This window comes from Topomyia yanbarensis, chromosome 1 (genome assembly GCF_030247195.1).
Source record: "Topomyia yanbarensis strain Yona2022 chromosome 1, ASM3024719v1, whole genome shotgun sequence".
Taxonomy (NCBI): domain Eukaryota; kingdom Metazoa; phylum Arthropoda; class Insecta; order Diptera; family Culicidae; genus Topomyia; species Topomyia yanbarensis.
This window is the reverse complement of record NC_080670.1, coordinates 161,514,864-161,542,545: the sequence shown is the minus strand read 5'-3', so window position 1 is coordinate 161,542,545 and position 27,682 is coordinate 161,514,864. Positions and strand designations below refer to the sequence as shown.

The 27,682-nt window shown below is 40.5% G+C and overlaps 1 protein-coding gene across 5 annotated transcripts; it reads left to right on the top strand.

Moving 5' to 3' along the window:
* Window positions 1–219: 219 nt before the first annotated feature.
* LOC131679381 (trithorax group protein osa-like) lies at window positions 220–26,905 on the top strand. 5 transcript variants are annotated; one of them, XM_058960116.1, is made up of 8 exons: window positions 220–1,152; window positions 16,649–17,524; window positions 17,600–17,925; window positions 17,995–18,229; window positions 25,116–25,310; window positions 25,404–25,469; window positions 25,548–25,837; window positions 25,925–26,905. In XM_058960116.1, exons 2-8 carry the CDS (start codon window positions 16,848–16,850, stop codon window positions 26,350–26,352), a joined length of 2,217 nt encoding a protein of 738 aa, XP_058816099.1. In that variant the 5' UTR covers window positions 220–1,152; window positions 16,649–16,847; the 3' UTR covers window positions 26,353–26,905. The 5 variants fall into 5 exon arrangements, with proteins under 5 accessions (XP_058816099.1, XP_058816078.1, XP_058816110.1 ...); XM_058960127.1 differs by having other exon boundaries at window positions 223–1,152; window positions 25,407–25,469; XM_058960095.1 differs by having other exon boundaries at window positions 221–1,152; window positions 17,600–18,229.
* The last annotated feature ends 777 nt before the right edge of the window (window positions 26,906–27,682 follow it).

Below are 27,682 nucleotides of genomic sequence, written 5' to 3'. Positions count from 1 at the left end.
TCCCTCGGATGAATTCCTCGCGCGCTATCCGGCCAAAGTGCGCACGCGTCCCTCCAACCCTCCCACGTGGAATCGGATTGTATCGTCCTGCTCTTTCTCGCCCGTTCGGTTTCACTTGCACAAGGTGGTTGCACTTTCATGATTCAGGACTGCAGCAGGATATTTTCTGCAGCGTCGAAGTGAAGTTCATTCACCAACACCAGGACGGTTCAGCAGGAGGAAAATGCGCTGTTCTACAGTGGATCGTAGGTGTATGGGTACACCCTAATCGGTACCCGTTTTCCACCGGGCCGGAGGAAATTCCGTCGTCAGTACGTTGTAAACTTGGTGAAGGTAAAGATGAGTTTTCACCGTGGTCTCGCTGTTGTTGGTGCTTGGGTTATTGCCTGTGAACTTAGTTTGTAAAAGTTTTCCTACTACAGTGAACAAAGTTTTGCAAGAAGTGATCCTTGCTACGGGGAAAAACTTTGCGCGGACTTTGAAAGCAAGCAGCAACAGCCGAAAAGTTTTCACCCCGCGTGAATCCTCACGAAGAAAACAGCAAAAGTTTTTCCGCGATCACAAAAGTTTGCAGAAGTTTCTGGCGTGGAAAGTTTCCGCGTGCGGCAGAGGAACAGAGTGCAGCGAACAAACGCCGCGCGGTAGAAGACAATTATTTTTGGGGCTGCCCGTCGTCACCGCAGCAAATACATACCCACACACAGCCGGGAGTTGCTTCTTAACCCCCGCGCACTCGAAGTCGGTGGAAAAGTTTCTTCCCCGGAGCGGGGTGCAGCAGACGACGCAATCGGGGCGAAAAAGTTAAAATAATTAATTTAAAACAAATCACTAAACTAGGGAAGTGCGGTTTCAAATGCTTGGTTGTTCGGTGGTCGAACGGAAAACTTTTGCGCCTCTCGGTTAGTTGAATGATTTTCGGTTGGCGAAAAGTGACGGTGCAGGGAAATAAGTTTGAGTCGACGCAGATTTTTATTTTCTTTACTGCCGGGAAGTGTGCGAACGAGAATCCTACCGGGGAAGTGCAACGAAAACAGCTCCCCCGTTCGCGCTTAAGTAACTAACAGCTGAGTGGAAGGTGTTTTCAGTTTTTGTGGTTTTGATCGGTGGATAAACACAGGGGAGAAAGAAAAAACAGAATACGAGGGTCGGCAGGTAGGTTTGCTTTCTAGTTCTCACATATTTCGAATACAACTCCATTTGCGATTGTGACTGAATTCTTTCATGAATATATCATAAATAAATCATAAGAAAATACCAGTTTGGTTCTGTTCGAAGTAATAATGAAAAAGTGATCCGATTGATTGGTTTTCAAAAATACACTGAAAGGAAATTATGAAAATATAAAATAATAAAGAGTGTACAACAAATGGCAACAATATGTACAGTAAAAGCTTCAGAAGCATTGAAAAATTTGCGAAACATACTTCTAGATAACTTGAACGGATAGTCTAAACGAAAAAACTGTAAGGGTACACCAACAACACTATTCACCTTGCTATTTTACTTCTGTTTCTTATCAAGAAAATAAAGGGGGGCGCTTGGTGTAGTGGGCAAAAATAATCGACTTTTTTCATACGCTTAATTGTTGAACCTCTAGAAAGGTCTCCCCTAATCTCGGTGTCCACGCTGAACTTCATTTGTTTTAAGCAGTCATGCATTCCTTGCACTATTTCCTGTAACACACGCATATTTCAATCTATCGGCAACAATTTTTGAAAAACTGACAGCGATAAAAAAAAACAATGTAAACAATACACTCTAAACTACTACCACCTAAATTTTCAAGAGAACATTTAATGTGGGACACCTTTTAATAGCGTTTTTCCTAAAACTGCGTTTTTCAAATGGGCGAACACGATAACTCAAAAACTAATAAACGAATTGACTTGATTTTTTTATGCGAATGCGCAATATGTGCAGCCTGTCGATGAACCACAGAAAACCGAATAGAAAAAATTATCCCTTTTATTTTAAAGAAAAATGAGCGAATTTCACAGTAAAATATGAGTTCTTTTGAGTTTGAGTTACTAAAAGTCTTAGTTTTACAGATCTTCTTGAATTTCCTGTGTCAGACAATTTTTTCGAGAGTTATTGTGTTCGCCGCGGTGCTCCTCGACGTGGAAATGGTTGGACGTCTACTCGTATGTGTGGCTCTGCGTGACTAATAATATGCACAATGTATAAATAAATCTTAACATTACACAAAAGATCCACTGTTGCCCTGCCTTTAAAATCGTAAAAGAAAATAACTTTCGGTTTGAGCACTTTACACCAGACGCCCCCTTAATTTAATACCATTTTGTGCATGAAGGATGTAGTATGAATAACTTTATAAAGCCGTGGATTCATATTCCGACTTGAAAATAGACAACAAAGTATGGATATCGGTGCCTTTCTTGAAGAAATTTTAACATGGGACTATCTGTTAGACACTTATAATGCAAATTACTCGGTCACAAGAATTCAAATCATTCGTACAATCACCCTATATAAATAACAAGTAAGCCAGTTTTAACAATTTGTGATGCAGTTTACTCACATACGAAAGTGTCATAGAAGATAGTTTCGACATTACTCATTTTATTTTCAATATGTATATTTAGGGGTGTGTGGATTATTTAGTTTTTGTTCGAATTATTATCCCGGTTCCTTTTTGTTAAAAGAACTTTTTAGCATTTTTACTCTTTTTAGAACCAAATATTTTGAACATTTGCGACCAACACGAATATATGGTTGCCTCATACGAACTACTATACAGTTTAGATTATTTGAAAGGAAAGTACTTTGAAATGCGTGTATTTTTTCTAAAAACTTTTTTAATGATGAAACAAAACAAATAAAATTTTATTTTATGAAAATAACTCATCTTTATTTCAAAGAAAAACTCGCAATTTCCAATTGAGACGCTCATCAGTCGGCCCTTTTTAATTTTTTCACTTTACTATCGTCAAGTACTTCTTTTTTGCACAGAACGGGGAACAATTTGGTGGATTTCTTTTTTTTTTTGGATGAACTGGATCCCATGGCCGTTGTGTACAATTTGTAGCACACCCTTGCTGCAATGACAGCTAGTTTGGTGTGACCAATACGCAACTGGACCATCATGAGGCTTAATGAAGAGTAAAATCTGTTTGTTGAAGCACTTCCTTTTGTATACTTCCGAATTAATAGTGTTTTGCGTTATATAAACGCTGTTTTTTTGCTACAAGGGTAGATCTCTTGCCAAATCATGATTTTTTCACGGATTTCTACGCAAAAACAAAAATAAGTTTTCTGTTAGTAACGTTGTTGCAAGCGTTCTAGAACTTGAGCGACCGGATCTATTTGAAATAGACTTTGACATAGATTTCCTCGTCGATCAGGACATATTGATCGAATTTGATTAGCAGTTGGTTGTATAGCATGGAATCTCGAGCTCTGGCCACTGGTTGTTGTTTGAGGCATCAGTTGGATTATAACATTTATAGCCTTCTCTGAAACGGGATTTACCGTGGTGTGTTAAAAAGTACAAATTTGAGCGTTACATTGCGTGTTAAACTCTTTAGTTTTCGTTGAATATTTTATGGGCGCCAGTTGCCAAATTTAAATAGAATAATTTTTTTTATTTTTTTCCGTGGATGATGATTCTTCCTTCTTTTAAGTGAACAGTTTTGATTCAAGCACATTCGAATCCTATCAGATTTATTACCTTTACAATTGTATGTAAATGTTGAAAAATAAAACAAAATAATGAACTAACATTAAGTTTTGGGGCCTATGGAAACTTGCATTATTATGGACAGCATCAGCATTAGGTTACGGATGTTATGTTTGCGACAAAACTTTCCTTCGTTTCGGTGATTCGCAACAGTACAAGAAAAACCGCTCCGTCGTATCAGACAGACGGAATTTAATCTTTGAACTGAATAATATGGGAGATAATCACTATAGACGCAACAATATTCGTATATTCGTTGAATTAATGATGAAATGGATCATTCTTTCTTCCATGAGCTGTTCTTCAAGGCATGTATTTTCTTCTTGGACAATTGCACCATGCATATATGTTAGAACTAATCTAAGTCAATGTTTAAATAAGATTGAATTTAAACAAGAGTTTTGAGCTTATTTTAGTCCTCTGCAATTTATCGGTTGTATGTAGAGAAATTAATGTAAGCTGAGATTCCGCATGCTAAGCATTCGGACGGCTTCTTTTATTGGAGCTAATATTGCGTTTTATGTTTAGAATGTAAAATATATAAATAAGTATAATATTTTACATTCTAAACATAAAACGCTTACTTTTTCAATTTATCAATATGCTAAATTGATCATTCAAAGTGGTTTGGAAACAAATGAACTTATATGGAACTATTTACACTAAATTTTATAATATTGATGTTGCTGCTGATAAGGGGCTCTGAAATAGAAAAAATATCAAAAATAGAAAAAAATATTCCACCGTGTAATTGATCAAAAAGCAAAACTTACGTTGAAAAATTCAACAGGTTGGAATTCATTTACTGTTTCTAACGGAAGTTTTTGAACAAATTGTGGTTCTTCTTAATATATATGTGCAGTTCGAGATGAAAAGTTACAATTCGGGGTCTAATTTAGAAAACAAATGATATATTTTCTAAAATCGTTTTTGTCGTTGTCATAAAGAGAGCTAAACAATCACTTCCAATGATCACTTATTATAGAAAACTGGTAAGTTACATATTAAGAATGCCATTATTAACATCAGTTCTTCGATTGCACACAGCCAGAGTGTAGAACCTGCACGAAATCTGACATTCAGTAGACTGCAAAATGTACGTGAATGTGACAAACGCTAAATACAGAATTCCTACAACTTGGAAAAGGTCCAAGTTGTAGGAATTCTGTATTTAGCGTTTGTCACATTCACGTACATTTTGCAGTCTACTGAATGTCAGACTTCAACTAGTTGAACGGTTCTCCACGTTTAACGGCTAGATTTTCGTTTCCATACGCGAGACATTTTCCTATAAGGATGAATCAATCAAATTAATCAAGACTGTCCGTCTTGCCCCAGAAGCACACATATTTATTAAACGATTGTACTTGCTCACTCATAAATAAAATTTGCTGTTATTTTCAACGAAGTTGTCACTAAAGAGTTGCATTACCGAAATTAACAGAAAAAAATCCATGAAAAATTGATTTTTGTACAATAAACCTTAAAACCAGAATCTTGAAAATTACATCCGCACGAAGATGCATTAAATTGTACACGTTTATTGGTAGTTAAAGCATACTGAGTGTTTCGTAATTCAAAGTTATTCATAACAATTGGGTTCACATATAAATCGTTTGCATTTTAAGAGTTATATGCCTAAAACAGCCATGTGTCCGTCATACCCTCAGTTTCCCTAAACTGCGATTCACAATTCATCGTCGCATTACTTAAGGATTATCTGTAAATCGCGTACAGTAGGCATGTAAAAAAAATTAAGGACACCCTTTTTAGTCCTCCAGTATTTTTGTTCATAGGAAAGGTTTGTTGTATTGTACGATGAGCATACTTTTAAAATTTTTGACTTACCGTTTCAAAACCTGTCAGGTTCTAAAAGATGTCAGATGTGGTTTACAGGAACCACGTGAAGTGTTTCGAAAGGTGAAATTTATTAATTTAAGTCAATAATCACCTAAAAACAAAGTGATTTATTGTTGTTGTATGTAATTGTACAACATCATCAAAAAATTCAAGCATACATACTCGTATCACGCGAGGCCATCACCGCCGAAAAAAAGCTCTTCCAAGTGATACAAGATAATTTATACCTAGCGTCCATTATGCCTAACGTACGTATGCGTGATGGGGTACACCCGTTCGATTTGTCTATAATGAGTGGTCAGTGTGCTGAATATATGGACAGAGTCAGTACAGCAGAAGGGTTTGTAATAGATACCATCAAAAATGTTCCGGGGTAGCAAAGGGAGGGTGTTCATACCAGTCTTTGCAAACAAATGGGCGAAGTTTTTATCAGATCAGTACGATAATCAATGTTGCCAAATTGTTGCAGGATTTGTAAATCTGGTATAAAAAAAATGTTTCTTGTGAAATTGAGTTGGAATAAACAGAAAAAGGAATTGTATTGTTAGGAAGCTTCGTTCTGAATCCAACAAAAATTCTGGACGAAAACGAAAAAAACATGGCGAATAATGACGCATGAACTGATGTTTATTGAAATTGACGATGTAAATACGGGATTTTTGATTAAAATTATATAATAACTTACGCGAATGTTTTGAAGAGAGCTACTGGGATTAAAATAAAAGTAGAGCTAGAAGTCCAGCGAAACGTAGGGCTCGCTCGGTAATTGAGTTTACACCAGTCGAGTCGTTAAAATTGGGTGACGACCAAAAAAATATTTAGGGCTAAATTTGGTCCAAAGGCACAGAAAATAGTAACTTTGGAAATGATTTAGATGACCCGATTATTGTGATACACACTTCACAGGAGATAACATTAATTTGGTGAGAGAAAACACTAATCTGGGTGAAAAATAATACTGTTATACTCAATAAAGCAAAGTTCAAAATATTGGGGATGAGTGACCGATATTCCGCGGATGTCTTCATTGATGTATTGAGAAGTCTGTACGAGGACAATGTCAAGGTGTCAATGTTATTGCTCATTTCGAATATTGATGCTTCAAGTAAAACAAATAGGGTGATGAGCCCATTATCGCTATGTTTCTATTATCACGCTACCCATTTGAAGCCGTTGGTTAGAGCAGTGTCTGCCATCTTTGTTTAACGCATTGAGTCAAATGGTAGCGCAACAATAGGGGCACTCGAATTTCACTGTTTTCAGCGCATGTATGTTATTAATTTGGTACTTAACAACGAAGCAAAGCTATTGACGCCAATTTGTATGCATTCGAATGTTTGTAGGCCGAGTAATTAATGAATCAGTGAGGCGCCCTCCTTAGTATGGTGAAAATAGGCACATCACCCTATAATGTGATAATTTAGATTTATAAAGACACATATGACGGCCTGATGTCAGCCTACACGGAGAATATTGGTTGGGATAGGTGCATTGTTGTTGAGGCTTTTAACGTGTTTGCTGCTTCAATTCTGGAGAATTCGGTTATAAGTGGGTGAAAAAAGCAACAAACGAAAACTTTCCGGTATTCAGTAAGTAGTGTACAATACATCGAAGACTGCTAGGCTTTGGATCGTTTGTTGTTATATTGGACAAATTCCGAAAGCAACTCTACGACGGTACGGTACGTGGAATGTGGTTCCTTTTATAACACTTTTAAAACGATTGTACGATGCCATTATATCGCCTTCAACGCCTGTATTAGGGAAACTCAGGCTAACCAAATGCTGAAATGAGCACTAAGCGGTTATGGAGAAAAACACGGTTGAAGGCTCGAGGTACATATACCAAGTGCGGCGGCAAAATTGTATATCTTTTAGGATAATTGTCGCTTTCCATTTTCAAGATCCTAACGCACATTTTAGACCAATGAAAATTAGATTTTTTTGAGTGGTGTATACCAATAAAATGTCACTAACGTAGCCAGAAGGGGGTAAAGAAGCTTAGACTCCCACCGAAATTATAATAAAAAATCATTGAAACTTGTATCTCAGCGACAAACCTGTGTTTTGTGAAGTTTAAATAAATTTATGAGAAAATGTTAATGACCTCAAAGTTGAAACCTCTTGAATCGAAGCTAAAATAAAATCACACTAAGCTATATTTCTTCAGAAGGAAGGCTCTGATTGAGCTGATGAGCGATTAGGCTGGTTCACCAGCGTTATAAGATTTTTTTTTGCGGGACAGTACGCTTGACTAGAGTCTTGTGCAGGAACTCAAATGATGTCTTCGTTTTTGGAGCTAGCGTCAATCCGGTGATAACTAAGTTAGTATTGGATTCTGATGAGACGAAGTCGATAACTAAATTAGCCAAATTGGTGTTCCTCAAATTACCCTTCCTTCTGAAGATATATGGCTTAGTGCGATTATTTTTGTTTCGATTAATAGACGTGTTAACCTTGCGGTCATTTGTCTCTTTTTTATGTTAGAGAAATCTCTACAGAAAAATCTTCAACCCTATATGCGGAGTTGGGAATCGAACCCAAGTGAGCTGCGTACAAGGCAATCGAATTACTAACCACGCTAGGGTTGCCTCTTAGTGCGATTTTAATGACGATAGCATATGATGTTTTCATGTTGGCCACAGGAGAGTTTGTTAATTAAATCAGTTTTTAAAATGAACATAATTCGTATTTCCCCTGTAATTCAGTGCCCTTTGATTAATAACCAAGCCAAAAGTGCTAAGCGAAAATGATTGTTCTTGTGTTTTTAACAACCTTACAATATACAATCGTACAACGAACATCAAAAACGTAAAATAATTGAAAACCGAATACAAATATGTTCAAAGGCAATCATGGTAAACCGATAAATCGTTTTTATTGATATACGCAACACGATTTGGTTGTTTTCTATATATTGTAAGCATGTAGTCTAGAATACTTTGTATTTGTTAGCGACATAAGGGATTATCATGCTTGGTTCGCCTTTGAATTGTTTGCATTGTCTAATAAGCATTGTTTTATCTCTTATAGTAAACGCATAAGAGAAAGCGCCTTTAATATTTATGGTTCGTGTCCTACAAAATAAACTTGTAAACTCATTTGATCTTCGATGGTTGCTTAGGAGAATTGCGTCGGACAAACATAATTGATAAAAAAAATCATCGTTTTCCACTCACTCACCTATTATAATACATACACCAGCTCGTCACACTACATTCAATCAATGTTTAAATCAGCCGGCCTGTACGCCACAAATGTGTCAAAATAACATTTTTCAAATTTCCTGCCCAGAATCTCCGATTGCTCACGCACCCGGATCCACTTGCGTGCAGCACATTTCCAGTCAACCGGGGAAACAATTGAACAGAAATTGATTGAAACTTCCTCCTATCGAATGCCATTTCAACCCGCCACCGGAAGCCGCCGGGAAAGCGCAGGCCGACTTTGGTCGTCGCCAGTTCTCAATCATCGTCGGAACAGGAAATCGGCGAATTAAGAAGCCTTTATTGTAATTTCTTACTGACTGGTTCGACTGCGAAAGGTTCAAGCCGATTTCGCCGAGCCTCGCATGTCATCACGTGACCGGTTGTTTCGAGCCGGATTTGCTCAGGAGGCACATGACTGCCGACTGGCAGTAGTCCGCTTCGTGATCGGGAAGTCGGTGGTAATCGCTTTGCCTTCACATTTCTGCTAATCGTGTCGAAATCGAGTGAAACAATAATGGTTCGCCTAGCAGCGATGAAGAAATGTTACGGGGTCTTTTCTTTACATTTTTTTGATCGAATCATACCGGGGCGTTGTTGAGCGTTGTTAGGGATGGGAAGGTAGATTTCATGAAATGTGTCCGACAAGCCGTAAACGACTACCGTTTTGTCGCGCACTAGTGGCAAATTTTTCGTGTCACTACATTGCGAGAAACATTGTTCTTTCTGAGGATGGCGCCTTCCCGACCGATGACGGCTAAATTTTGGCAGTCAAAAACTTAATGTTCCACGACTGCATGTACTGAACTATAGTAGAGTTCGTAAGCGTGTGTCATGGTTTCATGTCAACCTGTCGCATGACAGCTGTCAACGGGAATCGTTTCTTTTTTTGGTTTTTTTCTATGTGTATTGTAATTCAACGACACTCCGTGAGAAATCACCATGAGCAAAACCCGCTTAAATGCAGGCGTTGTTTGGTGGTTTTGGAAACACATGTTTCAGCGCTGTGGTTTTTGTTAAAAGGTGGGTTTTTTACGAATAAAAATATGAAGGCATTAATCGTTGCTTGGCACGAACACGTTTACTCTCTGGCACAATAGCAGTGATTAAAATCATGTTGAACGAAATTAACGTCATTCTTGATTGTTGTTTTATTTGGTCGGTAGCTGTCTCTGTCGAAATCAAGGGAAAATGTAATAGTAGATAGCTAGCCTACCTAGTCGTAATAAAAATCCCTGTTATAACTGTATCATCAGCGAGGCTTTCGTGGAAACTTCAATGGTTCCGTCCATTTTCGTAAAAAAGGTGGTTCATTTTACTTCTTACGTCCAAACTAAACTATGAAGGGGTAAATGAAACAGGTCAAATCTGTTATTCAAAGATATAATGCAAAATAATAAATTAACAACGAATCGAGGAGATACATATACTACTTAAATGGAAAAATTGTAGTTTTTACCTTCTCCTGCTATTCTGTGGACAGGAGTAGATATGGCGTGAATTTCTACCTCACCTCATAAGATGTCTATGCAATTTTGTCCAAAAGTTGCTGTCGAATAGTTTCACACAATGTCTTTTTAAGCACTATTCGTTAAACGACTTTTGTTGTATTCAGGGTCTGATTTAATGATGGAGTTATGTTGGCTTTGCTCGACAATAGAGTTAATCTCGGTTATTGCTGCTATAGTTGTAATAACGGAGATAGTTCGTTGAGTGTGGAGCTTGGTGATTTCTTCTGGTATAACAAGATATCGGGTTCAATTCCTGATCAATCCAGGATATTCCCGATAGGGAATATCTCTAGATTGCTTTGGGTTAGAGGTAAAGGGGCCTGATGTGGATGATATAATTCGACTGGACTCTGCACTGCCACTAGCCTGGTCACTTCTCACCTTAGCAGGTGGTAGTACTAATGTCTTGCTCTGGCGGGAGGAGTCTTACAGAGAATTATCAGAAATGGAAGCTATTGGGTTCAATTCCCGATTCTATCAAGTATCTTCCCGGAATAGAAATTTCCTTGATTGACACTGGTTGTTGGTGGAATATTCGAAATGTATCTGGTTACGATCTTTTGAAAGAAAGGCCATGTCTGCAAATTGGACCAGTCCATTTTTTTGTTAACTGGTCTTTTCATGAGTTAAAATATTAATTATATTCTAGATAAATCGTTCAGCTCACACCTTTGTGGGGGTATGAGGTGGGACCATCATCATCATCACCATTTTTAAGTGAAAAGATATTATCAGTGTTGTTTCTTACCGCAGTTACTTGTTGCAAATTTCTGTCATTTTAGCTACTAATCAGACCGAATTTATAACACAACTTCAGCAGTGCCTTTGTCTTACCACATTTTATAAGTTTGATAATCGACTCCAACGCCATACAACGCGTTCAGGACGATTTAGACTATTTGGGGCACTACTGAGTTTGGGAGCCCCCAGAAATAATCATGGGCATCAAGAGAAATGGCTTCTCGGAGAAGGATTTCCAGGTTAGGATATTTTACTCACGTACTTTAAAAGCCAAACCAATATTGTAAAACGAGTCTGTGGTGTCCAACATAAAATTTTCAATAAACGACATGCATGGTGCGGCGCTTGTTCCCACTTCATAAGCGGACGAGTACCACTGCACAGTGTTTAAAAACGTCATTTCCGTGCTTAAAACTAATATGAGAATTACGGATATAAGTGACTCATTTATCTACAGTACTGGACAAATTAAATCATACACTTACTCCAAAAATGTAGTTTGTATCCTATTAGCACAATTTCTTTACTAAACATGATGTTATGTATAAATTTTTTTGGCATTTTTTGCGGTTAAAACAGCAGTAGACAATCAAATTTTGAAAACGATAAAAAATGTCTGCTAAAATTATTTTTAGTATATTATTTATAAGTCGGACAAAATAAATCATTCACTTCCACATTCGCATTTTACGATAAAACCAATTGCACCAATTCTAAAACTTCGGCAACACTGTAACCTTTGACAATTCTGGTCCCAGGAGAGATTTAGATTTATTTGACTTTCATTTTATGTTTTCAAAATGCCTGGAAAGCAGATTTCACTTGATGTACGATGTTTGGTTATACGCGACCGTAAAGTACTCTTGGGAAAAAGTATTCTATTTCTGTTGGAGCTGTTCAGCATATTTAGAAAAAAATACATGACAGAAGGAATTATCAGAAATTTATCCGGAAAATGAGGTCACAGCACGACGACGTACCATGAGGATGTTAGAATTGTTGGACTGACTAAAAAACCCAAAACTATTGTCAAGGAATATTGTTGAATCCTTGGATCTTAGCGTTATTTGACGTACTTTTCGTCGATGGCTTGCTGAAAGTAGATTGTTGAACTGTTTTGCATCTGAACACCCATTTATTAGCAAACGAAACCAAAAGAAGCGGCTGGAAGTTGCCAAAAAATACGGTGGTATGTCTGCAGACGTTTGGAAAAATGTTTTATGGACGGACAAAAGTAAATTTGAGCTACTCGGACAAAAGCGTCGATCAAGAGTTTGGAAACATTCTGGCGATACACTTAAGTAGAATTTCGTAAAAGAAGATGAAGCATGGAGATGGAAAAATCATGGTATGGGGATCGTTCGCATGGTCTGTAATCGGAAGCCTATCTTATATCAACGGAATTATGATGTGTGCATCAATCTGTTTTGTTAAAATTGGGAGGTTTCACTTTAGAAAATTGGTTTGGAAAATAATTTTATTTTTCAACAAGACAATGATCGGAAGCATACCGCAAAGAAAACTTTTACGTTTTTCAAAACCAAAATGATAAAATATGCTGGAATGCCATCCACAATTTCTTGACCTAAAGTAACTTCCGGTTGAATTAAAAAAAATTAATTTTTCTAATATTTTAGGGTTACTGTCACTTCAAATAACCCGTAAAGCGACAGTCTGGTTTTGTTGTACTTCTAGTAGTTGGCTCTTCCACTGTTTACCAAAAATAGTATCGGTCAATTTAAACGCTTCTAAATAATCTATTTGCATCTTTTTTTATTTGGCATGTTATGATCTCGTTTATTACTATATATATATATATATATATATATATATATATATATATATATATATATATATATATATATATATATATATATATATATATATATATATATATATATATATATATATATATATATATATATATATATATATATATATATATATATATATATATATATATATATATATATATATATATATATATATATATATATATATATCCTAAATTAGATTCATACTAACACTCACTAACACAATTAATTGCATGTTCTCTCATATACGCCCAATCCAACAAATGCTCGTGGCTTTCGCGATACTACAAACCTGGTCACAAACGCGGACATGCAATTGCAATCATCCATACATACGCCCGCAATGTCGCCAACATTTAAACACCCCGGTAATTAAGGGGTTACACCACTGTTCAGCTCGAAAAATAGGCATATTTCGAGATTTTTTCTTGGTACAATAAAGAGGTGAATCGAGATCTTGTTAAATGGGACTTATAACATAAGTATTGAATCACACAAAATATTTTTTTCGAGCGATTTCATCACAAGATGGCGGATGTGCAGCATTTTCCTCCATGCGCGTTTTTTGAAGTTTTTCTGATTCCTTATGTTAATAGCAAGCGACGTACGTAGGATTTTTTCGATATTTTGATTTTACTTGAAACGGCGTACTTTTGAGTGAAAAAACGTCGAAAATGTCATAAAAATCTATACAAAATTGTTAAATAAAAAAAGTTAAGCAATTGAAAAATAAAATCCTACGTACGGAGAAATCAATTTTGAATATACTGTGAAAATTTTCAAGCGATCAAAAATCATTTGTTCGAGTTACATTTCCGGCCAGCTCAAAAAAGTAGTTTCGAGAAGAACGCGGTTAAACTTTTCAGTACACACGGGATATACATAAGAGGCGTTGCGGCAGAACTGAAATTTTGAACATTTATGTATTGTTTTCGTCTTCCATGTTTTGGGATATCATTTTTAACATCCTAAAGCACATTTTAGAGTAAGAAAAAAGTTTTTTTTAATTCAACAGTGGTGTAACGCCGTGAACGTTTTACCACCTACAAATTTACAAAAGCGGTCTCAAGCATTTACCCACCGCTCGCGGGATCATGAATCGGTTAAGTCTCGAAATATTTCCCCGTGGTCCTAGCAGCCTAGACTCATGGCTTCAGTTGGAGCAATTAAAAATGACGCTCATATTCACTAGAGAACACATTCCATGGCGACAGAACTCTAGTGATATGGGAAAACTGATACTCTTCTAGCATATGTATCATACACTAATAATTAAGTATTAAATTCACGATCTGCGTGCGATCGTTTAAGAATACACGCGAATATGCGAATGGCTACATGATTATAAAATCGAATTTATACACGCGAAGCTAGCGCAAGGGATAAACAAGTTAACATATAAATGCTCGAGTCATTCGCGATCATCCATGCATACCTACAAGAGAGAACCTGTTTGCGCGGTAATGAATCGGTTAAACCCGGGAGATCTATCCTACTAGCACAGGTCCAATGCCTTCTGGTGGACTTGTCTTCCATCGCAACGAAAAAATCGAATTTATATACGCGAAGTCACATACACGCGACAAATACGTTAGCATACAAATGCTTGAACCGTTCGCGATCATCCACGCAACCTACACCCGCGTTCTCGCAAACATGATAACATCCCGGAGATAAGATGAACGTCTCAGCACTTCTAAAATTGAAAACGCAGTCTCAAGCGTGAACCCTGTCACATTCGAAAGTCTTTATCTTCGGTACCAGAAGTCTAGGTGCATGCCTTCAATTGGACCAAAGAAAGCGCTTATATCCACTAGACAACACGTTCCATGGCGATATGACAGGGAAGTCTGGTGATATTGAAGAACTCACTTTCTTCTTGCATATGAACCGTACACCGAAGATTAAGTATCAGATTCACAGTCGCGCGCGATCATCCAAGAACACGCGCAAATATGCGAAAGGACACACGGTCATAAAATAGAATTTATACACGCAAAGTTACATACACATTAGCACAAGGGACACACAAACACACGATGGAACACGTTAACGTACAAACGCTCGAGCCCTTCCCGATGATTCACGCGATCGCGAAGTCCCTACGCCCGCACATACCTGAACCGTACAATGAACATCACATTCAGAATCACGAACCGCTGCAATTGGCCTTTAGCAGCGTTTTAGTGGATGGCATTTCCCCTCTCGTCTGCAATTGTAGTGAGTGATTCTGACGGAGAGACCTGTCGAGACCCTAGCTCTACCGCTCCAGTAGGACAACTCTCGAAAAAAATAAAAAAAAAAGTAATATGATTTAAAGTTTTGATTTCAGGATCTTAGCCACGATTTCCATAATTTCTATTCATGTTGTCGTGATATTTTAGTCACGAGTAGCATTATTTACGTTCTTGATTTCAGAATCTTAGTCACTATGAAAATTGTACTGACATAGGCCAACGTTTTATTGAATAAAGCTCAACATTGCACAAGGGTTGTAATAACTGTTGCACTACTCTTTTTTGAGTATTGTCCCATTTATTCAGCGGTAGGTAGTCAAGAATTTGATTCTAAATGTTCAATATTATCTGCCAAAATAACATTACGTTATTCCTCCGCCAAAATGTTCAAATACAATTGATATTACGTACGCCGTTCCATGTTCTAATATGTTACATATGGCTAGGGTAAAACGCCATTTTCGTGAAACTATCTCTAGGCGTTAATGAAAATTTAAATACAGTTATGAACCTATTTCGAAAAACTATAATACAAAATTACCCTGTAAGAGTAACCTTTATCTCCTAACTTCCTTAACATCTCCTAGCTTTCGTTCTCCACGACCGATTTATTTCGAACGGCACTCGTTCAACAAAAACATGCACTAAATCACGCCATCGTTGATCTACTGCCAAATCTATGTAGCTCGCAGTATGCGCCCATGAATAAATGTATGACAATGCGATTACATCGCTCACAAAATATATCAAAACAAGCCAAATCCACCTTTCTGTATAAATAAATGCGAAATAAATAGCAAACAACAAGAAGAAGCCGCTCAGCATCCGGAACAGACCGGGGCACCGCCGAACAGGGGAGACAGATAAAGCGATTCTTTGACGGCGCGCCATTTCCTGGCGAGGCAACAGCAGCCGCTCGTCTACTTTATCGTCCGTATAATCAATAAAAATTATGAATGTCACAAGTGCTCTTTACTGTCATCGTCACTATTTTTCCTCGTGCAAAGAAAGGGGTTCCCTTTCTACCTATATATATAGAGGCAGCTTCTGTCAAGGGGAAGGATAAAGAATCCACCGGGGTGTCTCTGCTGCCGGTGCACGAGCGGGCAAAATCTGCAGCAGAAGGCAGAACGATAAATCATATCCTTCATGTCTTTGGGAATTCCTACAGGACATTCAGCTTTTCTTTCAAGAATACCGGTTCACTCGCATCGCACGCGGAGCATGATTTTATTTCCGTCGCAGAGATAAATATGATGGTTGCTATTATTATCTGGTTGCGGAGCCCTGCTGTTGGCTCATTGGAACCGCAGCATCCATACGTGGCAGGTTGGGCAGTGAAAGCGGGGACACACCGAAAAGGGGTGCGGCCTCTAGTTGCTCATTATCTTTTTACGGCTCTGTGCTTCGAGCGAGATTCGTGCCGGTTTTTAATGTAACCAAAATCGGAAAGCATCGGAGGGATGTTTTCGGCAGAGCTCTGCTCCAGGCGGTCAATAATTAAAGTTGTGCTCTGCACTGATTTTAAAGAGAAGGTTGAAAAAAAATTTTACTGATCAGGATGTTTTCTCTTTTTATTTCAGAAAAGTGCAATATTCTAGAGGAAGCGTCGAATCTTGAACTCACAGTTAAAACGATAATTTTTAATGTACAGTGAATCTCACGTTACTCAAAAGTGCAATACCTATACGATCTCTAACGATATCACCAAATAAGTTAAGCAGTGGTATAACTAGTCATATACCTAAGTGTTATTATCTAGTGCAAGTTAAATAAGGCAAAATGATCGATAACAGTTACTCGTACGTCACGCGGGATAACCTGCGTTATACCGACCTGAACGATGGCCGATCGTACGCGCAGATGAGTACCCTGTCCTCGCCACCTTCGATGGGAAATCGGCTCGGTGAGTACGATCCGACCGCATCACATCTGACGAACCATCGTCCATACGAACCGGCTCCACAAACAGCCTTCGAACGATACGACACAAGCTACCCACCCCAGCGAAGTAACCTTTATTCCTCGTACGGATACTCGCAGTCAATCATCGATGAAGAGCAGAAATATCTTGCAGCGGCGGAGCCGCCGGCTCCACCGGAAATCCAAGCCAGTCAACATCATCTCGGATTATCAACTGGACCGACCGATCGACACCATCCAATGATGAAGGTCGAAATGGATGAAGCCAGCGGTCCGATCTATCCACGGCCTATGTATCATTACGATCCTACTTGCGGAACGATGCCTCCTGGCTTCTCAGCGATCAACCTGAGTGTCAAGGAAGCAAGTCCACCGATTCCGTATAAAACTAGTGGAACCCCTTCTCCAAATCCAGGTAGTCGAAAACCTGATGATCATCGTACCCACAAGATCTCTTCTACTAGTCCAGAACCTGGCACAAGTCCACATCAGCGTAGCAGTCCTCAGGCGACGCTGGACCTCAGTTCTAACAACAGGTAATTACTTCCATCGAATCGAAACTTTCATTTAGATACTCATTAGGGTTTGTTAAATTTCCTTCCTGCGTTTAGCGGTGGAACAAGTCCCCATTTCGCCCGGAACACCGGTGTAACGAATGGAAGCAGTGGCACCGGCCCCACTCCCACAAATTCCACCACAGCGGCTACGAACAATAACAACAATAATACGAACAACAACAACAACCCCGTGTATACGAATGACGTGCCGGAATCACGAACTTCCTCGGACGTAGTAGGCCAAACAGAGTTTAGCACTTCGGACCGTCCGCTGGGGATCGGTTTCGCCCGACCGCAGCCACCGTCGGCATCCTATAGCCGTGAATCGACTCCGGACAGTGGTGGTTCGTACTACGCCGACACATATCGTGACACCAGCGGTGAGTGCAACGTGCCGGACCGTGGCCAGGCCTTCTTCTCAAGCGAGAACATTTCTCCGTACTCTGCAGGCTACAGTCCCCACGCCAGCTACGGGATGGTGGTCCAGCCGGACTACGCAAACGGCTATCCGGGTTACGCACCGAATGCTTATCAGTACAGCGGACCGTACGCCAGTTCGCTAGGGTCGGGTGTTTATCCACCGACGGTTCCCTCCGGCTATCCGCCGAGCAGTAGTGCGAGCTTCGTGACACCGCCGGCCCTCAGTCAGCACATTTCACCGCATGATAATCTGTTGAAGGCGGGGTAAGTACTGAGTTTTTTTTCCTTTTGTTGACAATTGAGGGACTATACTTTGTGACGTGACGGAATTTGAAGTATTGAAATGCGCAAAAATCATTATTTATTTATTTTCAAACTAATTTCAGAAGTTTATTGTTGCAGGATGGTTCATTTTGCTACTTATTATTGACGTTTTTTCTCGATTTTTGATTTTGACTACATATTACAAAAGACAGCTAAGAACTGACGTCCAATGTTGTGTAAAACATGAAACTGTTGTTTTTAAATGACATCAGCAAGTCATTAGCCGTGGCGCTTCGATCGACCGGTATTTGTAGTACGGGCCTTGCATACAAGCTTGGTTACAAATATGATTGATGCGTATCCCAAGTAAAGTTCAGCCGAAAATGAGCCGGAATTCTGGCTGATTCTTGTTTGTATTCTAGTTAATCAAATTTCCGAGCACTCGGCTACGCCGAAAATACTCCACCGCCAGAGAAAAGAATCTACGCTAGAATCTATCACATGTAAATTGTGTGCGGAGAATTCGAGGGTAGTACACAAAGACAGTTTTAATATTATTTTTTTGTAAATATATAGAAGACCGAGGGCGCCCTTATGGTACCACATGTTGAAAAATAAAAAAAAATTGAAACTATCGATCGTTGTAAAGACACGTGTGGGCTGAATGGAGTACGGGGACCCGAGTTCAGATCAGGCGGAGTCCAGTACACTCTATCCACCACATTATCAACTGCGTCTCGTATGACATTGACTATCTATCTTCAATAATCTCTGACCAGATTCAGAGGATAACTTTACGATACTGGTGCGCTTTGAAGCTCTAATTATCTATGCAAGCTGAATAGTCGTGAGCTGGATGAGACTGATACACGGAGTATTTTTCAGCTCGACACTGCTCTAGGAACCTGACCAACTGACTTTACTGTTCTCCGTAATAAACTGCTTTCGTGAGAACCCAATCGGCACCCCATTTATGACATCAGGAATGTTGTTGATCAGGCAACCAAACCAGTAGTTAGTATCAACACTTCCTGTGCAGAGATAAAAATAAACAACTATACGAAGAGTGTTACAACCTTCGGTGCCTGTTGTTTCCCGAACTAAGTCTAAGCCCAAGATTACTTGAAGCAGATCGATTCCTGCTGTGGTACCGATCAGTCCCATAATCACCAAGAAACAGCAATACGTAGACAACGTGTTAGTGAGTGTCGGAACGTATAGCTGGTGTCCTTACAAACCGGATTTGAAATAATTTGGTTAGCACTTCTCAAGTAGCTCTGAATGTTCTTCAAGAAAACAACACTGCGGACAATATCTTAGCCCTCTCTTTGGAAATGATCATGGAGAAGGCGCTTGGCAAACGGTGACATAACGCGGCTGACGTCTACTTTTAAGATCGACCGCCGATCTACTAAGCGAAAACCACTGCGACGATATTCGGATACCTCGCTTCATTTATCGTTGATTTGAGGATCTTGGGGTGAAAAATCCAGTATTCCGGTATTCAGCCGAGCGTCAAGATTAACTACAAGAATCTCTCGATTAAGCTAATCTGGCTGAGAGCGCCGCCTCAGGCTCGAAGCCCAGTTTCCACGGAACTTCCGTTCAAACTTTACTTCTGTTGACGAACATCTTCAACTACACACATTCACGAGAGACTGAGGACGTGATGGCCACCGCAGGTTGTTTCAACCATAATAGGATCGTCCGATGCGGCCTCCTTATCGCTGAAACTAGAGTCGCTTAAATGCCATACGAACACGAGACTGGAATATGGATTTGCAGTATTCGACGTATAACTTACCCGGTCGCTCGTAGATTCATTATCCTTTCATGTAGACTACCACATGGGTGTCAGGGTCGTTATTTGATGGTCTAACTCCGATCATCGCTACTATTTACCTTATTCACGCACCCCCATGGTGAGCGAGATTTTGGACTACACAGACCTATCGCGTTATAAGTCATCTTTTAGCTAGAAGCGATCACGAATTCAGTGCGAAATTCCTCGAGCGTCAACCTCCATACGTGCCTTCATCCGTTGCAGCGAAAATTAAATCAATGGAATCAATGAAGCTGCGATAAATACGGAATGATTGTGCCGGGAAATAGCGATAGAAATTAATAACTCGTTGAAGAAAAGAAGGATGCGTATAGACCGGGAGCTGTGGAAGGAACGAAACGGAGCTGCTTCGTGAACAGAAGCTCGAGGAAAAGAGCCTTAGCCTTAGTCGCATGAAGAAGATGGAAGCGGTCCACCAGGATCAGATGTCCTTCGTTGAGTAACAGTTAAAGGAAGTGCCAAAGGTCAGAACCGGGCAGAAGACAAAATTAGTAGATGATTCCCAGGAGGGGTTTTCTAGAACATTCTGTGGCAAAGGTATCCCATTGCGCCATTCGGCGTTCGGCAAATTGACAGTACTCAAGCAACCAAAAGATCGTATAATGGAACTGCATAAGCTTCTCGTTTAAGGTTATTTTTCGATATGTGGCTTAATCAGCTTGAAAGAACATTATATGAACTTTGAAGTGTGCCTTTTTAGCATTATCCGAACAGCTTGGGAAGTTACTGAAGATGTAGGGAAAATCGCAGAATTAAACTATGACTGTCAGAGAGTACGAATAGCGACGAGGACAGCGACAAAAGCGGCGCTGGAAACCAGGAGTAGATCATCAACACAACTCTCTACCAGTAGGGGCCGCAGCGTGCCGGACGAAGTAGTGCTCAGGTGTCTGCGAGAAGTGTGTCTAGGAAGTGGGAATAAGCTTCCAACTTGTTCAGGGAAACCAAAATAGTGGCCATTATTTGTCGGCGCATATCAAGCATCAAACGATGCCTGCGGATCTGACATGGAAAATTTGGTGAGACTTCAAAACTGTCTAAAGGTTTCAGCACTGTAGTCTGTCCGAGCTTCCAGTTTCTTCTTTTAAAGACGATCACACGAGTAATCGCCAAGCTTCGCCATCTATGCGGACATCCGGAACAGTAGCTGCAACGTCACCTTGAGAAAGTACGCTGGCTCAAATCACTAAAACCTGACAAACTGGCCAGTTTCATACCGTTTGGCAACGCGGTTGAACAGCTGCGCGAACGCTTGGAAGTCTCACGCTCGTCCAAGACTTGATCAGCAAGTTTTCGGACAGGAAAAAGCGACAATTGGTGCAATTTTAATGGAAGAGGAATCCAGTTCCAGGCAAGATGGAGGCGGTCAGTGTTGCTTCAAGATTTATTGCAATTTACGTGATTGTAGAGCATTGCACAATCTGATAGTTCATTCGGTAACGAGCGCCATCGAATGCGTGTGCTCATTCTATCGAGCAGCACGGTGTTGTTCCGGATGGCAGCAATACATGTGACATGCGGAGGAAGTCCAGTGACTGTAGTCATCTTTTTGGATGAGGGTGCATCCCTCGCCTTGGTCTATAGGAAGCTGTCGTATTGTTTTGGGCTTGTGGGTGTAGAGAAGAGGCTAGACGGTAGACTTCACTTGCGCGAGGAACACATCGAGGAGGATGAACGTGTGCATTTCTACGATTGGTGCGTGAGGCCGTGAAAAGTGTTATAAGGGTCTCGCCTCGGAAAGTGCAAAGTCCCAGATGGGGGCTTGCGTAAGCTCCGACTCCTTGTATGGGAGTCCTGGAGTAGGCACTCAAGGCCTCTTTAGTTCCGAGTCCCAGGGCGTTGTGGAAATAGGGGAGCTTTCGGATGTGTGACGTTCCTAAATAATGTACAAACTTCCTACCTTGTGTACAAATTTATTCTGTTTCGGGGGCGGTAGTTACGATGGCGTGACAGATTTCGATGGCGCAGGCAGCAAGCGACGATCAGCATGGAGACATGTGCGGCAGGCAAGTAGGTCGAGTTATGTTTTGTGGGTTACGAGGTCGGGAGAGCCACGGGTATTTCGATTGATTGGATCTGGGACCACGAAAAACGGGTGGTTCTACCTCGGAGCACGCTGGTCTTGTCGTCCTTTACGTTTAGCAGGCGAAAGTGCCGGAATGCACGGGATTCTTTACGTTGACCCGTTACCTTTTTGAGAAACACGGCGACCCAATTTGGAAATGGACGCAGCGGGGGTAAGTTTCCCGTTAACAGCGTTCATTTCAACTCTACTTATCTCGTGAGGGCCGTAGCGATGGCACCACGAAAACGTCTTGCTCTCTCTACTGTCCAAATCCAACTATCTCATAGGCTTATCTTATCGTGGCCTCCTGGCCAACTCCAACTCTCGCTCACTATCTCTCTCACTGTCGCTGTATTTCAGATTCATTTTCCATGCCAATCACCCAAACCCTGCGATCTGATCCACACTTCTACTTTACCGACCGCCCACTTTAAATTAAGCGTTACTCCTACGCTAGCTTAAAACATTTTAATCCTACAATTCACACATCTTGAAGAACTAAGTTACGTTACGGTAACAAGGTTTACTGCAAATGGGACACAGAATGATGATGCCTCGCCAGATATTGAAAGGCGAAGAGACAGTACGGACGCTGAGAACTAATATGATAAAGTACGGACACTGAGAACTAACATCTACGTAAAGTTTTCCATGTGTGTAAGAAACAAAACTGCGGTTTTGAACTGTCAACAGCAAGTAGCAACTTTTCGGAAACGTTCTAGTTCTGTTCACTGTGGTCTGACAACATACGCGGTCTGCCAATTGAATCGTACGACGGCAGGCCGGAAATTGTTACCAGCCTAAATAATTTTATGTCCACTGTCTCGATCTAAAAGAAGATCGGAGCTATGGTAGATCCAATCGGTGTTCACTGCAGACTCGGCTGGACAGTTTTTGGATCGAGACAGGTTAATTCGGCGCTGACGAGTATCATTAGGAGGTAATCCAGCAGAAATCGGTTGAGGAAAAACGTTGTTATCCCATACTAGAGAGGATCCCGAAATGCGCGAATAGTCATGTGAGTACGGCTAATCTGGGAAATAGACGACGTATTTTTCTCTGTTAGCCATTTCACGGCCTTTAAGCCGATGGAGCAGCTAGAGAGGAAGTAGGCTAAATCACGAGAGTTGCTCCAAAACTTCCAGCCAGAAGGATTGCCAGAAGGGCTAACTTCAGAGGAGGACAGCGGTGGCAATTTCAGACGCGCGAAATGATGACTCGATATACTTCGCTGAAGCTCTACGGAATGTCTACGCGCGATCATCCATTGGAGGCTGGAGATCTGCTGCAGGTAGTGGATGAGAGGAACAGAAAGAGCTGAATATGCGGAGGATAACAGGAAGTAATCAAAGGAATCGAACAGAAGCATTCGAAAAACGGATGGAGAGGTGCATAGGCGGGCTATAATAAATTTGGCGACATTGGAGCTTCGCAATAGGTTATCCGAGAATTCCAGAGAAAATACTAGACATTCTTTGAAATGTTTTACTTAGTGGATAACTGAACAATGTTGTTACCTGTCAGGGAAACAATTTAGCATTGGGGTGATATATGGTATTTGCTTACGCAACATTATACTCACCGCTGTTCTATACCATTGAAAAAGGAACCGCGAAATCGGCCCTTCTCGCTATAGAGAATAAGTCGAACGAACCTCTCCTCTATAGCTAATTGTTAAGGATAACGAATCAGAGCGGACAAAGGTTCCCTTGGGAAGGTTGGGAACAGTTGCAGCGAACAAGTCAATTCGGCGATAGTTCGTCATCGTTGCTAGGGAGGTTCCAACAAAGGAGCCGAGCTCACCTCCCTAGCTAAATGTTGCGATGGAAGTTAACGTTATCAGCAAAATAACACGGCCGTTCGAGTCCCGACCGAGAAGAGGAAAGAAAATTCGGTAGATTTATTTTGTTTGTTTACCTTTTTTGTGCGAAAATCCGAAATTCAGGTAGAAGCATTTAGGCCGCCCTGTCAATAAGGGTCCGACGGGCAAACAAGAACCCAAGTAGTTGGGAAGCCGCTACTTACAATGTGCAGAGCTGTTTTAAGATCAAGCGGGACCCATACGCACTATTGAGCTGTGGGTATACAACTGAGCAGGTATAAACAACTGTAGAGTAGCGTGATCAAATAATAATTCGCAGTGTCATGAGGCCATTTTTTCTCCATGCTACTCTGACAATGGGACAAAATCAACAAATATATTTAGAAAAAAAAAGATTTCATATTACCAGCACTACGTGTCGTAAATGTTAACGAGAAACGCTAGATTGTCTGAGCTATTTTGACATTTTATTGAAGTGGCATTTGATCAATAGCGGTAAAAGGGCTAAACTGACAACAAGTTTGTATGCAAATTTCAGTAACTAAAAAATGAATATGACAAATTTATGTAAACAAGTGAAATTCACTAAGATTTAAAGTTTTATTTACATTGTTAGACCGAGGATTCGTCCAAAGTCCATTATTACGATGAAGCGTCCATTTCAGTTCATGCGTTATACTTCGTCAGAACATACTTGTACTGCTTCCTGGTACAGTTTTGAGTAACCACGTTTTGTTGTTATGCTTGCTGACATACTACGACTGACAACCTTCTCACAAATAAATTCGCCAAGCTGAAGTGTACGCCAGAGTGAGTTGAAAATCTTGTAATCCATCTCCGTCTCCACTTAATCAAAGATTACTCAAAAACGGGCAAATTCGGGCAAGAATTCTATAATGTTCCAAATGGAGATTCGTTCAAAGAACACAAATTGCCTTGAAACATAGTGGACATCTGGACTCTACACAACTAACCATAAACATACGTCAAAAAATTCAAACGTCAAAAAATTGAAACAATAGTATATTAATGACTGACAATAAAACTTCTGTTAACAGACCACACAGATGACTGAAATACAGACCATTAACCAACATTTCTCTCTAATATCATAACTCGTGTAAATTGATTTCTGTAAAACCTCATCTTCCCTCAGACTCACCGGCTACCAGCGCTTGGAACGACCCCAATTTCCATCCCAATCACAGGAACTCAAATGCCCAACGCCCGGTTGCGATGGTTCCGGTCACGCCACCGGCAACTACAGCTCCCATCGGAGCCTTTCCGGTTGCCCGCGAGCTTCGAAACCGAAAAGCAAGCCCCGCGACGGTCAGGAATCCGAACCGTTAAGGTAAGGTCAACCCTCACAACAGTGCGCTGTATTTTGTGCCAGGTCTAAGGTTTCTCCTCTTCACTTTGTTCCCTTCTCTTTGTTCCCTCAAAGCAGATGTCCGATACCGGGCTGTGACGGATCCGGCCACTCGACTGGAAAGTTCCTGTCGCACCGAAGGTAGGCACCTTTGCCACCGGCACTCGATTCTGCCCACCCGGTTCCCGAACTGATCCAATGCTCTTCTATCTTCAACAGTGCGTCCGGCTGTCCGATAGCGTTCCGCAACAAGATGCATATCCTGGAGAATGGCGGTACGATCGAGCAGGCGAAGGCAGCGATGGCTCAGGCTGCGGCCGGCAAGTTTGAACCGTTCACCTGCCCCACTCCGGGTTGCGATGGTAACGGGCATGTAGATGGCACATTCAGTACCCATCGATCGGCTGCCAGTTGCCCGACGGCACAGGGAGGTCAGCAGGCTAGCAAGAAAGCTCGCTACAGTGATGAAGTGCTGATGAATTCTTCAGCGACCGCGAAGTCGTTCAACGGTAAGCTGATCGAAGATTGACTCTAGTAGTAGTAGCCCTCTTCTGTGTCTGTGTGTGTCCTAAAGCTCCAGCTCTCTCTTGCTTCAGCAGAACTGGCAACGAACTACAATCCGACGAAGAATGGACTGCTCGGAACAAGCGGCGGATCGGCTATCGCAACCGGATCATCTCTAGGGGGTGTTCTCGGTGGCTCAGCGTCGGATGATCATCGTTCCAAGAACGATACATCGTCGGTGACAGTTACGGGCGGAATCAGCGGTAGTGGAGTCGTAGTCGGCGGAGCAGGCGGAATACCGCCACAGTCACAGCAGCCACAGCCAAACTCGATCACTGGCGGTGTCGGTGGAGGCGAAGATATGCTAACCCTAGACGAGGAGATCACCGAGCTTAAGCGGGAGAATGCCCGCGTCGAACTGCAAATGCTGCGTCTGAAGTCCAATATCAATGCGATGGAGTCCCAGCTGAACAACAACGAACCGAAGCTTCTCGAGATCGGGACGAGAGGGATTACATGAAATTTCCTGACCTGTTAGAGCTTTTCAGTTTCCGCATGAGTGCTGATGGCAAATGCCTTTAAGAGTGAGTGAATGAGTGAGTGAACAGAGAGTGAAACACTAGAAGAGGTGAACGATTAAAACAAATCAAAGAAAAAAACACGTGCACTGTATACTAAGAAGGAAAAAAATGCAGATTTTGTTGGTGGAAAACAGAAGATTCATGTTAGGAAAGGAAGTGTGACGAAGATGAGGGAAAAACTATAAACGATTACCAAACACACAATGAAAAGGAGTAAACCTAGTCGAAATGTGCTATACGACTCATTTTAATTATTATTGATTAAAATTAACGTATTACAAGTAACAAGGGCAGAAGCAACACAACTTATTGCTAAATTATTTTGAATACTTACATTCAAATAAAAAAAAATGTGAATGGAAATAGAACAACAGCAGTGAAGTAGAAACATGGACACACTGACATATTAGCGAAATTGTAAAAAGTCATTATTGTATGTAACCAGTTATGAATTTTAATAATAATAAAAATTACATATTTGTGATAATAACACTTCGGCTTGTCTTGTGGATTCTTATTTAGAAAAGAAATGAACATAATGGTACCAAACAAACTCCATTGGTAAGTATGTTTTTCTATCTATCCAGCTTTTTACGTGCCATAATGGCGGTCTAAATTGTTTAGTCCGTAATACGTTTGATTGCCCCCTTTTGACAATAATCGTTTACGTCATTCGCCCAATGAGAAAAAATCATCCTACGTTAGTCCAATGCGTTGGATGTTTATTCAATGAACGCCTGCCATTTTCAACTGGGCGTTGCTGTCGTGCTGCCGTTAACGATTATTGTTAAAAAAGGGCAATTAAACGTATTACGAACTGAACAATTTAGACCGCCATTGTGTCACGTAAAAAGCTGGATTGTTCTGAATCCACGTTGATTTTATTCGTCAGTTAGTTACCCTAAGTCGCCTGCTCTGCAATCAACAGTTTTGCTGTGGTGCTTTATGGCCTGTACATCGGGTTTTCGATATTATTTTCGTTTTCCAGTTCTTACGAATTACTCAGGTGAGCAAACGACGTGTATTCAGTGAATAGGTAGGTATTATCATTTTTTAACTTATTTTGGAAATGGTTGATGTAGCAACGGTGCTAACGAACCTGATGAACCTGGGAACCATGAAGGAATAATTATCTTATTCAAAAAAATTGGAAATTTGAATGTAAATGTGTCTTATCACGTTAGCTGGGGTTTCAGATGTGCCCCCGTACACTAACATTAAAACTTATAACAAAACATAATATCAACAATGCTAGCAACAAATTTCAAA